Consider the following 17668-nt stretch of genomic DNA (forward strand, 5'->3'; position numbering starts at 1 on the left):
TTTTGTCTGCAAAAAATATGCAAAACAAAGAGCAGAACTATTCTAACTATTATAAGAGGTTGAGGATCTGGGAATTTCCTAATTTTCTTTAAAAGCTTTGCTTGGTCGACATGACAAACAGAAACTTATGGAGAGGAGGGCTCTAAATGGTTTGCATTTAACGGGCGTGTCAGAGGATTTAATCGTTTAGCTTGATCTATTTCTTTTAATGAACTGTGGGTGGCAGCCTCGTAGTGTTACGAGCAGCACAGCACTTTTTAGTTTTTTAAGGGAAACAGGATTAATAAATAGAATTTAGTTAGAGCCTCCAAGTCTCTACCCACACTCCAGCCCAGTAGGTGGCGGTAATACACCTTACAGTTGGATGTCAACCGCCTCAAAACTAAAGAAGAAGAAAAATAGTCTGTCGAAAACTAGCAAGAAGAAAAGAAGAAGAGCCAAAGGACAACGAGAAGAAGCACGAAAATCAGCCAAACAAGTAGCTGAAAGGTATTTAAATGTTTGCTAGTAACGTAAGTTAAAAGGTTTATATGTTATTACATATATAATTAATTGTAAAGTGGCTAGCAGGTGAGTTAACGTTAAGTAGTTCTCTCATGTAGAATGCTTTAGATAACTGCTTGCTAATAGCCAGCTTAGCTGTAGCTAATATTAACCTAGAAATATAGCCGGACAAAGATGGGGGTGTTATACTGTAAGAAACATATAACGTTATTGACACAAATTACAACTGGATAACCCCAGTGAAAGTCAAAAGGCCAATTCTTAGAAGGGGTTTAAATATGTGCTTAAGGCTCCACTGCTAGCTTATAGCATAGTAGCTTTGTTAGCCTAACGTTACACCAAAACAATGTTGTCACCTTAGTGTCGAGTAGCCAGTGTTAGTATTAGTAGTATTATGTCACATTGTCCCAATTAGTTCCAATACTATGATAGCAATGAAAGTGCTAGACTAGTTACTGTTCAATTCAAGACAAAGACCCCCACGCGCCCCACAACCAACCACAACCCGTCCTCCTCTCTCTCTGTGTATCGCTGGCAGCTGATGACACAGCCACCTCAGGTGGGATCCTGATGGTGGGACACCCTTCCAGTTTTGTTCAACCTTAAGAGTATGTCTCTGTAATTATCCTCAACTCCATGCGACTGCACCCACAACAGTTTGATCCATTAGATCAAGGAGTAGCAATGGAGGGCCGAGTATTCGTTCCACCCACAGGCTACACGAGGGGCCTGTCTCACGAAGCAAAATTAGTGGATTTTCGGTCTGACGACGGTGGTTCGCTTTTCAGCATTTTCTATCTCCATGATAACTGCACAATATCTGTCCCAGAGTAGGTTATGTTCAGGCTGCTGGAGCCAATATCAAAAGCCAATCGGCTCTCTGGATAAAATGGCATCACCACCATGGAAATATTATATTATCACCTCTCCCAGAGGATCGTGTAGACTTCTTTTAATAACCTTTGTTGCAAAATATCCATTTATAAAACCTGATATTTACAAACACATTGCATTCAAATTATTGAGACAACTGAAGTAATAAAAAGAACAGCACAGGGGATACTGTTACAGATAGTAAGAAGGGCTGTTCGCAGGGCGCCGATGTTTAGAGACCAGCAGACTTACTCATCTTGAATATGTAAATAAACAGTGAAGTTATTCAACTGAATTGTCTTGAGTGCGGCCCCTGTGTGTAGAATTTTGTGGATTTCCTGGGGTTTCCGCACCAAGAAAACTACAGAAGCAGTCCCTCTGGTGAGCACATTGTCTATTAAGCAAAAATAGAATAGAGACCATGATGATTTATTCCATCTCTAATCTAATACATGTTTGTAGTGTTTCCATTGAGAAAAACACAATGTTAAAAACGTATCAAATTCAAGCTACCCCTATGAGTATCAAAAATTCCAAACAATGCCGAGCTGGGCCCTGTGTGCACATGTAGCCTGCAAGTAAATTAGTAAATTGAGAGACATTCCCCTCTTGCCACAGAATGAAGTGCAGCACACGAAACTGTTCTTAACATTATTTTTGCATCACAGATCACCAAGTGACCATCCTCCTTTCTCTAGCATACTATCCTGGCTGCTAGTCGCCTCCAGTAAACAAAACTTTGATAGTAGAACCAGCAAGTTCAGAGCAAGGCTACCTATCTCTGATTGACGGCAGCCCAGACCCCAGTCAGGTAACTTACAATATTACCATACCCCGTTATAACCTAGCTATCTTGTTTCTTCATGGAGATGGCAGACAGCGACGATGAATACGATCGCAGGAGAAGAGACAAATTCAGACGAGAGAGAAGTGACTATGATCGTTCAAGAGAGAGAGAAGACAGGCGCAGAGATGACTGGAATGACAGGTGAGAAATAGAGATGTGGGATAGTTCAGAGGACTATCTAATTACAAAAATGTAGAAATTGACTGAGTGTGCATGAGTTTAGTGATTTACTTTTCGTTTGCTTTGACTGTTCTTGTTTCTTGGAACCAATCTGCCAGGGAGTGGGACAGGGGCAGAGAACGGCGCAGCCGCGGAGAGTACCGGGATTATGAGAGAGGTCGTAGGGAGAGATTCTCCCCGCCCAGACACGACATGAGTCCCCAGCAGAAACGCATGAGAAGAGACTGGTGAGATCAGCTGCTACACTATTCTGTTAGTCTTTACAACTTGTCTCTGCTGTGGTTTAAGCTCTTTTATCTGTGACTGGGCAGGGATGACCACGGCGGTGAACCTTACCATGGGGGATACGACTTGGGATACGGTGGTGGTGGAGGCCCCAGCTATGCCCCACCGCAGCACTGGGGCCACCCTGACCTGCACCTCATGCAGCCTCATCATGGCATCCCCATCCAGGCGAGGTGAGAGGTGATCAGGTTGGAATAAGCTGCTGCTTTGAAGTTGATTCACATCTCTTTAGCGATGTAGAATAACTTGACAGCAAGGGCTGCAACTATTAGATATTTTGTTTGTTGAAAATTCATGTAATTTTGTATTTAAAAAAACACTACGAGGCAAGGTCTGTAGCTTATGTATTTAAGCATCAGTCTTGACAAAGCTGTTGCTCTGCTGCATGTTTTGTTTCTTAACTATTACCGTTCCTATTTCTCTCCAAATTTACAGGTCAGCCCCTTGATTCCATCCTGGTGAGCAAGAGGCCCAAAATATTGTTCTATTGACCAGCTGCCTCTGTTTGCCATTGTAGATAAAAAGGCACATTATGGTTGAAGTCAAAACCCAACTCTCTTGACTCTTGGAGTTTTAGATTGAGAGATCAGTTAAGGCTGATGCTTTTATTACATAGAATTTATTACATAGTATTACAGAACTGTATAATCAAAATTAATGTAGAGAATATAAAAAAGGCTACTAGCCTGGCTGGCCCGTGCCCAAAATCCTAAAGTTCCACCCCTAAACTCATTCCATCTAACCTGTTATTCTCTCCTTTAGGCTCGGTAACATCCATGACATGGATCTGGGTCCTCCCCCTCCAATAATGAAGAGCTTTAAGGAGTTCCTGATCTCCTTGGATGATTCTGTGGATGAGACCGAAGCAGTCAAACGCTACAATGAGTACAAGATTGACTTCCGCCGACAGCAGATGCAGGACTTCTTTTTGGCTCACAAAGATGAAGAGTGGTACGATACTCATTGCCTTTACTATGTTAGCCCTAATAATAGATATTAGTAGTAGGCTTTAATTTAGGTGTACAATATGAATTTCATTTCACTATCATTATTACTTTAGATATTGGACATTTTTCTAAAATGACAATCTGATAAGTCGGGCCTGGTTCTGTGGCGGGTGCATCATGGGACATTACACTAATTGAATATTGTAGCATAGTACTTATAATGCAGTCATATTTATTTGATTACTGTGATGAGTCTAGTGGTGGTATTAACAAACTTGGCAAGGGAATATAATGCACTCAAGGCTTTTTATGCATTGCAGGTAATGGTTAACGTAATGCTGCAGTAAATCCATGCCAGTTTATTAAACCTTTATCTTATCACAGTGATTAAATGTGAGAGTAGCTCAACTAAATTAGAGAGCAAATGTGAGCTAAACGTGATTGATTGTAGTTGCACTTGAGATGCACAAGTCCAAAGCAGGGGAAACCAAGTGACCCAAGCAGGACAGTCCCACCCACACCCACATACGGGAACCGGACCCATGATAAGTGTAGAGTTTCTAAGAATCTGTGTTACATTACGTTACATATTGCTTTTAAAGGAAAAAAATCAACCCAAATTCAACCATAGAAGTCTATATGTCGTCATTTTGTTTGTTTGTGGAATCAAATATGACAAAAGAAATGCGTTGCAGCAGTTTGCACAGAGGCTTCTGTGAGTATTCAAATAAATTTAAGTTATCTCTGACGAATTGACAGATTGCACAGCAAGTCAAACATTAAGTACATCCATACTACCTTCACCTCCTTTGAACTTTGCTTGATAACTTTATTCTGCTTTACATTAACACAACAAAACCACATTTGGCTCTAAATTCCATTCACAATCATGTAACTGAAAGATTAACAACATGTGTGTATCACAAGTTTCAATTTGAGTTCTGCTCATTGAGATATGCAAGACCTCCATATTGCTGGGGTATGACCTTCTGGATGGGATTGGACATGTTCTGTTAAGGTTTGTTTTTATTAATGGGAAACAAAATATAATAGGGAACCATCTGGCCATCCTGACCAGCCCCTTAATTACAAGTTGCAACTTGTATTTGCAGATTGTGATAAACATGTAAATGGCCAGCTTGGTCATTTTTATGCACCTTGTTTTTCTGTCAATTGCAGGATTTTGAATGGATTTTAGCCTGAATGTGAATTTCGGAATTTTGAAAGACAGATTTGTGACTTGAAAACACCTCTTTACTGTTTGGGTTGATTTTTTTTTTAAGTTGTCATTTTAACTTTGCAAACATTCATAGATGTATGATGCCTGTTAATGCTTTTACACTTATTTCACAGGTGTGTCTAGGGATCATACTAAATTGTCAATGTTTCTGTTTTGACATAACCAATCCTTCTTCCCTCCATTCCTACTACTACCTTGACGACACGTTTTTTGAAGATGAGAAAAAGTGGAACTCGTCCGCGAGAATCGTTGTTAGTCAGCAAGGGCATGCACTGCGCACAATGCAGTTGCTCTTAGACACACAGTACCAGGGATTTTAGATAGACAGTCAAGTAGCCTTCCGCGCATGGAGATTTTTTTTTTTGTGTTTTATGCTTTTTCCTCCCTATTTTCTTTTTATATTCGGATCAAATCGAATCCCAAAACCGAATTTGTGTGTATACAGACACACCAGGGGGGTGAAGTGGAGCGCATTTTCACAGAAGAGACCCTTCTCAGTATTTATTTGTTATTAAACTGGCAGAAGAAAAGGTAACTTTAGTCCACTCAATGATAAAATTGATCTTTTGAAATGTGAAATTATGATTATTTGAATGTTTAATTTCATAATCTGTCTCCCTGTTGTGTTTTTGCTTTGTTCCTGGTAAGTTAACCTCAGGCTTCCTGATGTGTTCAATAACCAGCTATAATCACAAAGACAAAACATGCATACACTGAAGGACCTAACACTACCACAAGGACTAGGCAATATAAAGTGCAGAAATCAACATCTTCTTCTCTTGATAGTCACCTGGATAGATATATTCAATTTCATTGATGGACAGGCATTTTTAAACTCTTCCCAGAAAAGAATAAAACACCTGAATGTAAAACAAATACCATATTAACTGAATGTTTTTGTTAAAAAAGCTGTGTTCTTAGTGTTATTTTTATTATACCACAGATGCAACATAGATGTAATATACATTTGTTCTCTAACCTTTACATCCCGTCCATCCCAACCCCCTACATCCCCTCCCTACACTTTTTTGGACCCTAACTGCGGACACAGGTTCAGGTCCAAGTACCACCCAGATGAGGCGAACCGACTTAAGGCCGAGGCCCAAAGTGCCCTGCAGAACCGTCTGAATGTCTACATATTCCTGATGGAGAACAGCTGGTTTGATAACGTCTCCTTGGACATTGAACGTGCCCAAGCCATCATCAAGGTCCTGGATGCAGGTGATGCCTCACAGGGGGATATATAATACTCAAAATTGCCTGTGCTGTGATGATATTCTTTTTTCCTACTCATGTCTCTATTTTGTCCATTTTAAATTATACACTATGAGTATATAATTTAGAGGATATACTATGATTATATCATTTAAGAGAATAGAGTTGTAGCTGATTAACTTCTGTCTATGTCTAGCTTACATTTCCACCAAACATTTCACAATACTTGCCGTATATAATTAGATTTTCTATATAATTTAGATCATTTCTCGTTGTTTTAAATACAAACTTTACGGTGTCAAACCTGGCTTGAAATTAATTGTTGTCCCGGTTATCAAAGACACCCTAAATAAGAAGACATGGATGTTACAGTACAGTTTGTAAAGTAAGGGATTTTAAAGATTCTTTTGTGGTGGAAACTTTCATTTCTTCCTGTGGGTGTCAGGTGATTGACAGAAAGCAACGTAATGTGTGCATTGATATGAAAACACTTGAATCGGGCAAACTGAAATGATGGTAAAACAGAAACTTTGACAAAACCAAATTATGGCTTCATGTTATACTGTGATGGATTATCTATCTTGGGTTAATCATTTTCAAGTTTGTGGAAGCTTTTTTCTTTCTATTTCTCCCCTTTCTGAGGGGAGGAAAACGAGCCCTGATATCTCCAACTAAACTGACTGTGTGCAGAAGGCATCGGGAATAATGTAAAGAGGGGCAACCTAGATGATTGGCACAAATTGAAAAACAAAACAACATTATCCTTTAAGATGAATCCCTATTGCTATTCAAACGCTTCATTGTCTAACTATCAACTATGGACCCATGTGCCATTGTAATGCGTAGTGAGTGGGAAATGTACAATGAATATTGGATAACCTTTAAAGGAAAAAAACCCCTGTAATTATCAGTCATAGCCTAAACCATATACCCTCTTGCTTGCTTTCAGCTGTGATAAAGATGGAAGGAGGGACAGATCATGATCTTCGTATCTTGGACATGCCATCTGAGGAGGAAGAAGAACGGGAGAAGTCAGTAGCTGTTTCAGGGGGAATCGAACCTCCCAAGAGAGAAGATCTCAAAACCGTGGATGGCGACCGCAAACCTCCAGCAGAGAAAGACAAGAATGAGAAGGTATGCCTTGTCTTTCTTGTTATATCCAACAGACGGTCAATATTTCATTGTGTTGTGTTGATGACAGTGAACTGTCCCACAGGAGGAGAGCAGTTCTTCCAGCACAGAAAGGGGCGCAGCAAGAGCAGCAGAAGGGGAAACCGAGAAAGAGGAGACAGAGAAAGAGGCTGCCAAAGAAGAAATGTCTGAACCCAAGAAGGTTAGTGTCATGCCTCCTAGTGGTCTTCTTTACTAACAAGAGGCAGAAATGAACCAAATAGCCCTTACTGTTCATTATATTCTCATTTACCAGCTGAGGAGGAAGAGGAAGCACAGTGGAGACAGTGAAGATGAAGCCTCTGCCTCGGAGAGTGACTCTGACTCGGATTCAGACTCCAACTCCAACTCTTCTGACAAACCTGCCAAGAAGGAAGAGATGGAAGACAAGGATGAGGAGGAAGAGGACGGGGAAGGTGAGAAATGCCAAAGCAGTGATGGAATTCATAGGAAGAAGTCTATTTTCATTTTCAGAAAGAGTATAATGCAGATGTGTAAGTTATCAACATTTATTTGACTTGTTCCCACCAAACTGGTTTCTCCCAGCTATTGACAAAGAGATTAAAGAGGAGAAGCCAAAGGAGGAAGTTGAAGAGGATAAGAAAGAAGAGAAGAAGCCCAAGGATGACGCTCCCAGACCGCGGCCTCTCCACAGGACCTGCTCTCTGTTCATGAGGAGCATCGCTCCCACCATTTCCAAGGCTGAGATTGTTGCTGTGAGTTGGACTCAGGAAGCAGTGTTCGGAGTGTATTAGAATTGTCTCTGCGAACACTGGAGAGCTCATTTGTTTTTCTCTCTCTCAGCTGTGTCGGCGATATCCTGGCTTCTTGCGTGTTTGCTTATCTGACCCCCACCCAGAGCGCAGGTTGGCCCCCTACTGAAAACTACTTTTCTTTTCTTTATTCCACTTTCTTAGTGTGAAAACGATTTCATACATTTTGTGGGATTGATTCAACGTCAGTCACAAGTTGTGGAGAAGTAAAGCTACGAATTACACATGCACAAAGTTTAAATGAACCTTGTGCTGTGCAGGTTTTTCAGACGCTGCTGGGTGACGTTTGACCGCAGTATCAACATCAAGGAGGTCTGCTGGAACCTTCAGAACATTCGAGTGAGTGTGTCAACCTCAGCAAGCTTTCACGGTTGCATATTATGCAGCAATTTATGCATATCAGACAGTGTTTTTGACTGGGCTCATTGGCAAATCATGACACTGCAGCCTCAGATGACCTGGAGTAACTGTTTTTAATTTATGTGGCGAGTTAATGAGCTGTTTATTTTATGTAATGGATGACTACTTTATATACATTTTTTTTTGTTTCATGGACCACTGAGTCTCTGTGCCTCTCCGATGGAAGTTCATTCATCTCAGATGAGAGAACCTGTTATCCCTGCATCATTCGGTTGCAGATGCATTGTGTTGCAATGAAGGTCTTACATGTGTTGGATTTTTTCTACTCCACTGATAATGTATGCATTAACTTTGACTAACGTTGTTTTGTCCCTTTTTTTTTGCCTCAATATGTTTGAGTATAAGGAGCCTTGCTTAGAAGTCTCCATCCAGTTTGCAGAAACAAATGCATTACAGATTAAGCATGATCCCAGCATAAAAAATTCCCTATGGGGCTAATAAAGGTCTATTCTTTTCTCTGCCCTTTGCAGCTGCGAGACTGTGAACTGGCACCAGGGGTGAACAGGGACCTGGCCCGCAGGGTGCGCAACGTTAACGGCATCACTCAGCACAAGCAGGTGCTCCGCAATGACATCAAGCTGGCTGCCAAGCTCATCCACGCCTTGGATGAGAAAGGGGACCTGTGGAGCCACAAGTCCCAGGAAGAGGGGCAGAGCACTGAGGTGCAGTACTGTTTCCCAAGTACATACATTTGCGCGCACAATCCGAGCAGATGTTTCTCAGAGGACTTATGCTGTCACTGAATTATTTATTTACATGTGGTTTGCTTTATTCAAAAGTTGCCAGCTCAGAACCCCATCCTGAAGAATATCACTGATTACCTGATAGAGGAGGTGAGCGCCGAGGAGGAGGAGCTCCTGGGCAGTGTGAGCGGGGTGGATCCTGAGGAGGGCACCAAGGAAGGAAACCCCACGGAGACCACTGTGGAGAGGGACGACAAGCTGGTCAAGGTTTGCTCATTAGTGCAGTTACGACCTTGGACAAATGCATACAGCAATTGAGAAAACGACTCCCCATCTGAACTATTACAATTACATTTCAGCCAACAATTTATGTTTTGCATTTTATTTGAAAGCGTGATATGATTTAATTTAATTATGTGGATACACTAATATGTTGTAGTATTGATGTGTTATGTTGGTCACTCAGATGGCTGCAGTAGCAGCTGGCCCATGGTGATAGAGGAGTTGAACAATGAAATGTAGACATTTAGTCGTCTTTACTTTCTGCCTTGCTCCAGGTTTTGGACCGCCTGGTTTTGTATCTGCGCGTCGTCCATTCCATTGACTACTATAACACCTGTGAATACCCCAGTGAGGACGAAATGCCCAATCGCTGCGGCATGATCCATGTACGCGGACCCATCCCTCCCAACCGTATCACACAGGGAGAAGGTCAGTGTGTTTCTGTTGTTTGTGTTGTACAATGAGGACAAACTGGCACTGGGAAGAGAGAGAGTACAAGCCAACCCTAACTTAGAGGGTTTGGTGTGGGTGGGTGAAGTATATAATCAAACCTCTATCTTGTGCACACAGTGCTACAGTGGCAGAAGATGATGGAGGAGAAACTGAGCCCCTTGTTCAGCTTAAAAGAGATACTGTCTGAAGAAGAGGCAGGCAAGATGGGCCGCAAGGATCCTGAGCAAGAGGTGGAGAAGTTTGTGTCTGCCAACACTCAAGAGCTGGGAAAGGACAAGTGGCTCTGCCCCCTTAGTGGCAAGAAATTCAAGGTGAGCCCTTGTGAAGCCAAGTATGTGGGTTTGTGCAACACATTAGGATATAGTGATGTGATTTTAGACCGTAGTTATATCTATCTATCACTGCATGCAACCAGTCATTCAGTATTTTGTTGCTTATTCCTTTATATGCTGCTAAGATATTACACATTCAAAACAAATTTCCAGGGCCCAGAGTTTGTGCGCAAACACATCTTGAACAAACATGGGGACAAAATTGAGGAAGTGAAAAAGGAGGTGTCATTCTTCAACAATTTCCTCATGGATGCCAAGAGACCGTCCCTGCCAGAGATGAAACTACCCCCCCTACCAGGCCCAGGACAAGGTGGACACAACTTGTCTATCTAACTAGATTTAGATGTTGGAAACAAAGGATTTTTATTCTTTAACAATGATTGGCTCAGGAAATAAGTTGAAAGCTTAGAACTATGGTGTGCCGGTGCTTGAATAATTAATTAGTCTTTTGCCCACAAAGATCTGAGCTCATAGTCTTTCTTTCTGTTTCTTCTTCTCTAGGTGTGCTTTCTCCTAATATGCCATTTCCCCCTCAAGCTCCCCAGGGACCGATGGGCTTCGGCCAGCCTCGTCCACCAGTAATGGGCTATGGAGGTACGGCTTTGCTCCGACTGTGTTCTTCATTACATCTTCCTCTCTTCACTCTTTTTTCCCCCCACATGGGCAATAGGAATACATTCTGTCAGTCAGACTACCAACCTTTTTTTTTTTTCATCAGGTGGACCTCCTTACCCACCCAACCAGTATGGAGGAGGCCGAGGTAACTATGACAACTTCCGGGGACAAGGTGGCTACCTGGGGAAGCCACGCAACAACAGGTGAGCCCATTGTACGTGTGATCTTAATTGTGCTTTTATCCCTATATTCTGCCATTTGGATAATTTTGAACCGCAGGGGATTCATGATCATTTATAAACTTCTTTCCCTGGTCTGTGTTTTCTCTCTGCACCTTCTACCATCTCAGGATGACACGGGGTGATCCACGCAACATCATTGAGTATCGTGACCTGGACGCACCAGATGACGTTGACTTCTTTTAGAAGATTCGTTTGATCCTTTCAGTATTTTAGTCAACATACTTTTCCAGTGTCATGTCCTGTTTGTCTTATGTAATGATTGGCTTATCAGTTTTTCTTGAGTATCATATTTTGCAATTATTGTGCAACTAGCGCAAGCTTCTGCTGTAATCGATTCTTCAAAATAAAATTGCGTTCTAATTACAATAATACATGTTTCATTTTTTATTATAAGAGAAAAAACACAATGTGTGTGGTGGGGGAATTTAATGTTAAAGGTAGTGTGACTTTGAGTTTTGTGATGCCACAAAAATACCACAAAATTTGTGTGTTCTGCCATTTATTCATAAATGAAGTATTACTACTGATCATATCTAAGTGGATCACTTGCACTTGGAATGTGGCATCAAAAAGTCATAATTTACAAGGTGGGCTGATAACTTTTGCAGAATGGCAAAAGAATGGCATGGTGGGCTGGTAACTTTTGCAGAATCACTTCTGTAAATGACTGCTACAAGTGTACTAAACAGTGTGACAGTCACAATGTTTTTCTAATCTGCATGGTTTTAGAAAACCAGTTGACTAACTTAGATCAGTGGAACTTGTGACAAAACGAGAATCCTCAAAAATATTTTGAAATTTTGCTTTGTGTTTTCGATGTTTTCACCTTGAATTTGCCTTTTCTCACAGAACCAAGAAGCTGTCCCCTTTTTGCAAATCAAGACAACACTCATTCTGACAGGTGGGAAGTATTTCCAATGAGTATTTGAAATAATTACTTTTGTAAAAATCAATCAAATTGTTACAAGATACATCTGAGAACAGTATATTTGTGTTTTAAAGATGCCAAAATACCTTTATTTTAAGACACAATTAGAGAATACATTTTCCCCTTGTAGGGCTTTGTGAAACGCTTGATGTGATGGAAAGCTGAGGAGAGTATTCAAATGATACGAACAAGCAATCAGTCAGACTTTAAGGGCAGGATGTCCTGATGAAGGGAGATCATCTGCTCTTTTACACATCCATTCCCCAGGACCCACATGCCCTTCTGTGTCATATCAGGTGTTCAGAGCTGCATTCAGTCACATCCTGGGGTCGCGAGTGACATTCAGCAGCATCTCCTATGAGAAAAGCACTGGTGAAATCACTTGGTCTAATCTTTTGTTGGAATGAAAGCCTACAGACTGTCTCGGCCCTCCATGGCACATGGTATGAGACCCCTGTGCTAAAGCGAAGTGAAACGACACGGATTGACTGGTGAGGAGTGGTCGCCCTCTAGTGGGTAAATTGTAGAATTACATATGTGGTTGTCTGGGGCCATTACATTGGGCACAGCTGCCAGCTAGAAAACTGCATTAAGTTACACAAATCTAAGTTAATCAAGTTAAAGCACCCTGTTAGAAAATAACTCCTGTGAAAGTACCCCAGGGTCTATCCTACATGAGAAGAAGTAGTTATAGAAATGTACTCAAGTATAATCAAAAATACGTATTTGTTAATTTGAGTGGGACTGACCTTTTCAAGGAAAACCTTGTTCAATTCTTCCAGAACATGGTTTTGGCAAAACTGCTGGAATCCTTGGAGAGGCACAGCAAGTTTATTTTGGGAGTTCATCACATTTTAATCAACTGTAAATAACTTGAATTTAAGGAAACCAAACTTTCCATTACTGTTATAGCCCATCGTAATTCCCGGAATAACTTTGCTTTAATCCAGTGTAGACGTATTCATGTTTAGCTGTCACAGACCGTCAGTTTATATCAAAGCTCAGACAATGTCAAGTGAATAAGGGTGAATCCTCAATCACTTTGTAAACCAAGCTAGTAGCCAGTAAGAGGGGGAGCCACATACTGAAACTGGATTAATTCCTCATACATTGTGAGTAGGATGAGCAATAATAGTCTCAAGCTTTGATTGAGTGTATGTACAAATCGCTTGTTGGCCCTTTTCTCATAGCTAACAGCATTGCTTCTGGTTCTGAACTGAGTTTGCCTCCTAACCAGTCTGTGCTGCTGACCCACATCCTCTGAGCTACTAGTCTGAAGAAATGCATCAATCCCTTGTTTCTGCAGGTTGGATAACCAAACCAAACTAGGAAGGTAAACATTGTGGCACAGACTTCATCTCATTATTGTTTTGAAATACACATTTTCAAGTACACCAAGAAAAAACAATTTTATTTGACCGTCCCAATGTTTTTACCACTGACTGTAAGAAAAAGTAATATAGAAACCCTGTTTTGACATATGAATGTTCATTTATTTTTTGAGACAAGTTATTTTCTGTTTTAGTTTTTATCACAGGTATGCAGTTTTGTGTGAACACTTAAAATATGTTTTGTCGTACTGCGCACATAGTCAACATCACATAGCATCACATAGTCAGCATCACATAGCATCACATAGTCAGCATCACATAGCATACAATAGCATACCACAACATTGCTACATTTCACTGTTTTGCAAACAACATTCCCAAATCATGGGCTGCACAACTAAATAATTATTTAAGCCACATATTCATGTTAAACATTTTCAAATGCAGACAGAAGTTATGAACCAAGAAACCTGATGGATCTATATATTTAAAAGCAAACCCGTCACCACATCAGGTCCAGACTGTAAGCTCTCATTCAAGTAGTCCCATTGATGGCAGCATGGCAAATAAAGTAATTTACAATGTTCATATGGGAGTGAAAGGTCTAAATGATCCGAAGCTCATGACTTTCGGAGAGTCCACAGCCGACCTTGTGTTCATGGAATAACTTAGACAGGGCCTCCATGTAAAGGCCGTGGTAGTGGTCCACCTCCTCCTCAGTAGGTAAAACACACTTTGGCACAGAGATGGGACTTCCCACTGGGAGAAGAGGGATATTACAAAAAAAATTAGTTGGGCACAGGGATCTAAATTAGGCCTGTCAGAATAATAAACTACTCACCAACAGTAGTGATGGGAGTCCTGTAGGGCAGCCATGCCAAGCGCTCACCAACAAACAGACAAGGGGCGAAACCCATGATCTTTTTGAACAGGTCCTGTAACTTCCGCCCTATGCTGCCCTCTGAGAAAATCACCTGGCGGAACAGTTCGTTCTCCCCAAATGAGTAAACGGGCACCAGGTCGGCCCTGAGGAGGATCAGAGGTTACATGATTGTGTCCAGTACTGCTCTGCTTGCTAGATGTTATGACGTTTGATTTGTGTTATCTCTCTTGTGTTTCTGAATGCGTTCTCACCCAAACTCAAGGGCCACCCTGACAAATCCCTTCCTCTGCCTCATGACCACTGTGTTGACTCCGGGGGACGACGCCAGAGACTCGGCCGCTCCCCCTATCACTATCACCACTGCATTTCCTTTGCCACTTTTTGAAAGGAGGTGCACAAGACTGGGCTTGCTGACCGGAAAGAGGCCTAGTCAGAGAAATAGAGAAGAGAGTTAGAAGGTGGCAGGTGGCACCCTGAGAGCTTCACCTGGGGCAAGTACAGGGTTTTGTAGTCATGCCTTGGTGGTTTGTGACTGGGCGTAGGTCTTGCTAGAGGTTGCCATTATGCTTGTCCTTTTGCACCACTCTGATTCTTTATCAATTTCAATTTTCAGTTTTTACCAAGCCCATACTACTTTTATTGTACTCTGTCCAGGCTGTAAACAAACACCTTCCTCTGTCACAGATAAAGAAGAAAGGTCCATGAACTGAAAGTAAATTAGTAACCTCTAGTGGATTGCAGGAGCTACACAAGGCAGGGAGACTTTACAATGCATGTTAACATGTGCCTGAAGGAAGAGGTAAATTGATATGGATTGTAATAGGTTGGACTTAAATTATTGATTAATGCAAATGAATACTCTTCTTATCATATTGGTTTTAATAATGCAATCTAAATGTCTGTTCCTAAGTATAGGAATTCAAGTGTTTTAGTTTGGTGTGGTGACAAATTATTATTATTTTTTTTAAAGACCTCAAGTGTAACTTATTTAATTGAAATGTCCAAAGCAAGTTTGTATTCAGTGCTCCAGGTTGCTCTGTTTTAAAGGGTGCAGTTGATCTATAGTAAAGTTGACACTGATCAAAAGTAGTTTTCATTTTGGTCTAATCTAATTTCAATCTAAAAAACTGATAATGCATTTCCAGAATCATTACTGTTATCACCACTATCCCAATAAAAGTTTCAGTGTTAGATATGTTTGATTGTGGGTCAGTACAACTCTTTAATCAGTTCTCAGCTGCCATAAACCGCTAATCACACAGAGGTGGAATAGTCCAGTCCTTTGAACTTGTTGTAGATACCTGCACTCATGATGTACTCCCTGTAGAGTGGTATCCTGAAGAGGCCAGCCAGTATAGCCAGGGAGGAGCGCACCCCGGGAAACGCCTCAGTGAAGCCACAGCTTTCTGTGCTGAAACAGGTAAAGGCTCCGGCACTCATGATGCCATGCGGGTGACAGCCCAAGACATAGTTCTTGTTTGGATTCAGCTCTGCTGTCTTCACCAGCTGAGCAAGAAGATTGAGACGAGAGGAGTGAGGAGGAGGGTTCATTAATATCTGGTTTACTGAGAGATAAAAGCAAAATGCCACATAGAGTTGATGTTGGCTCTGAAAATTGAAAGCCTTTGTGACATAATGCTCATTAAAAAAAATAATTTTTGCCTACAGTTTAGTTCAGTTTATTAGGATCCCCATTAGTTGTCACCAAGGTAACAGCTAGTCTTCCAGGAGTCCACATTCATTGTCATATCTGTAACCCTACTTTTAAAACTCATCAGCAGATAATAATCAGTTTCAGAAAAAATACCAGTATTTATACTGTGAGCCTGCTATCAAATCAGTTAAAAGGAACCTGAGTACAAATGAATGAATAAGCACAGGCTGTTACATTTTCTCTGTTCCCCAATCAATATAATGGTTCTTTTATTCCTGTAGCTGATGAGGACAGCTGGTGTGCATTTTTTGGGAAAATGCAAAAGTGGAGCGGAGATTTTTGAAAAGATCTGAGAGAGGATAGGTGGGCCTCTATTGTCAACTGTACACAGACATCATCTTTGCTTCTTAAGAACTAGCTGTTTTGTTTTTTGTGTGTATCTGTATCTTTCCATTTGTCCAATTCAGGCTGTTGTGTAAGGTGTGTCTGTCTCATAAGGTCGGGCCTACTGTTTGTTTTAAAATAATTCTCAACAGTCCCAAAATGTTTACCTGGAACCAGCCCCACTGAATCACTGCCACCCCCACTTTTAAAAATGGGTGTGACAGCAATACAGGGGGGCAGGCAATCATTGATCAATATGTAATTACAAAAGCCTATCGCTTATCTCCATTTGCCTGGCAAACTGAAGTTCTACCAGGTACTATCTGGCAAAATAAAAGCAAAATCTGATCCCACTGTCAAAAAAGTGCAACGTGAATCTGTCAGAAATCCAGTCATCACTTTACCTTGATTGGAAAATAGTCCCTGAGATGCTTCCATACGCTCCAGTTCCTCACAAATGCCGTTCTCCTGCCCCCTGATGGTGACAGAAGTGAACTTGTATACGCAGAATTCTGATATTATCATCGGTGCTTGATGATGGCAATTTATTTACCTCTTTCAGGGGTTTGCCAGTCCTTCACCAGCCATATGAAGTACACAGTGGAGAGTGGCCACAGAGAGGTAAACATAAGACACACCAGCAACACAATACAAGCCACTCCTGAAGTTGGGGATGTGGATTATGGCGTGGTGGTAGTGAGAGAGTCCACATGTATGGGATACAAGAGATTTGATAAATGAGAGCAACTGCAAATATTAATATAATGTTGCTTGGCAGCCAGTCTGTCAGCAGCCTGCAGTGAAAGGCTTCTGGAGTGAATTAACAGCTGAACCATTCTAATTATAGCAAAATGGTGTAAGGTGCACCTTTGACATATAGTATTCACACATTCTCAGACATAGTAAGTACGATGAGTCTTACCTAAGAGGAGGAAGCTTAGTACCCATTGCAGAACACTGACAGTCTCTAAAAACTCCTTCCACTGAGTTTTTTCTTGCTTCATTCCAGCAACCTGCAGGCCGTACCATCAATTTTCAGCCACTGATAACATTTTGAGCTGCGATTTCATGTATTAAAGGTCATGTGTAGATAAATGACATATGCCTGTAGAAGTTTCAAAAGTTGCCGTATCTGAGATAATAATGATATTCTATGATAAAGGTTTGATTGCATTAGTAATCTGCACTTTGTCTTGTGGCCTAAATTCTCCGTAAGGAAAAAAACTTGCATGACATGCAGTTGCCTAATAAGATGACCAACTTACGAAAAAGCCCACAGGCTTACCTAGATACTAGTAATTTAATTTGCTTACAAATAAAACTAACTTTACCAGCTGCGCTTATGGGATCACAAAACACTTTAAAAGATGTGAAATTATTGTCTAAAAATCGTTGAGTACTTCAAGACCACCTTTAAGTCCACAATA

The 17668-nt window shown here is 41.1% G+C and overlaps 2 protein-coding genes across 2 annotated transcripts; one reads left to right on the forward strand and one right to left on the reverse strand.

Annotated features, from left to right (window-relative positions):
- Positions 1-401: 401 nt before the first annotated feature.
- Positions 402-11412, forward strand: srrt (serrate RNA effector molecule homolog (Arabidopsis)). The gene is made up of 20 exons (XM_071534920.1): positions 402-489; positions 2247-2365; positions 2503-2631; positions 2716-2862; positions 3452-3640; positions 5928-6097; positions 7041-7225; positions 7308-7424; positions 7518-7677; positions 7808-7977; positions 8066-8127; positions 8295-8373; positions 8925-9116; positions 9234-9404; positions 9695-9848; positions 9990-10183; positions 10358-10514; positions 10706-10817; positions 10891-11022; positions 11169-11412. Exons 2-20 carry the CDS (start codon positions 2247-2249, stop codon positions 11242-11244), a joined length of 2715 nt encoding a protein of 904 aa, XP_071391021.1. The 5' UTR covers positions 402-489; the 3' UTR covers positions 11245-11412.
- Positions 11413-13924: 2512 nt separating this feature from the next.
- Positions 13925-17245, reverse strand: mogat3b (monoacylglycerol O-acyltransferase 3b). The gene is made up of 7 exons (XM_071534917.1): positions 17164-17245; positions 16795-16902; positions 16646-16716; positions 15505-15709; positions 14455-14629; positions 14162-14346; positions 13925-14079 (listed from the first exon to the last, which is right to left on the reverse strand). Exons 1-7 carry the CDS (start codon positions 17243-17245, stop codon positions 13925-13927), a joined length of 981 nt encoding a protein of 326 aa, XP_071391018.1.
- Between the last annotated feature and the right edge of the window lie 423 nt (positions 17246-17668).

This window comes from Centroberyx affinis, unplaced genomic scaffold (genome assembly GCF_046629955.1).
Source record: "Centroberyx affinis isolate AG114_WGS23_722 - 3 ecotype Tasmania unplaced genomic scaffold, CSIRO-AGI_Caff_v1 ptg002635l_1, whole genome shotgun sequence".
NCBI lineage: Eukaryota > Metazoa > Chordata > Actinopteri > Beryciformes > Berycidae > Centroberyx > Centroberyx affinis.

Coding starts and splice junctions, on each gene's coding strand:
- srrt (XM_071534920.1), top strand. CDS start 2,247: ATGGCAGACAGCGACGATGAATACGATCGCAGGAGAAGAGACAAATTC. Junction 7,978..8,065: donor CCAAGGCTGAGATTGTTGCT/GTGAGTTGGACT, acceptor TCTCTCTCTCAG/CTGTGTCGGCGATATCCTGG. Junction 9,849..9,989: donor CCGTATCACACAGGGAGAAG/GTCAGTGTGTTT, acceptor TTGTGCACACAG/TGCTACAGTGGCAGAAGATG.
- mogat3b (XM_071534917.1), bottom strand. CDS start 17,245: ATGAAGCAAGAAAAAACTCAGTGGAAGGAGTTTTTAGAGACTGTCAGT. Junction 15,710..16,645: donor GGGACTATTTTCCAATCAAG/GTAAAGTGATGA, acceptor CTTCTTGCTCAG/CTGGTGAAGACAGCAGAGCT. Junction 14,347..14,454: donor AGGGTGGCCCTTGAGTTTGG/GTGAGAACGCAT, acceptor GATCCTCCTCAG/GGCCGACCTGGTGCCCGTTT.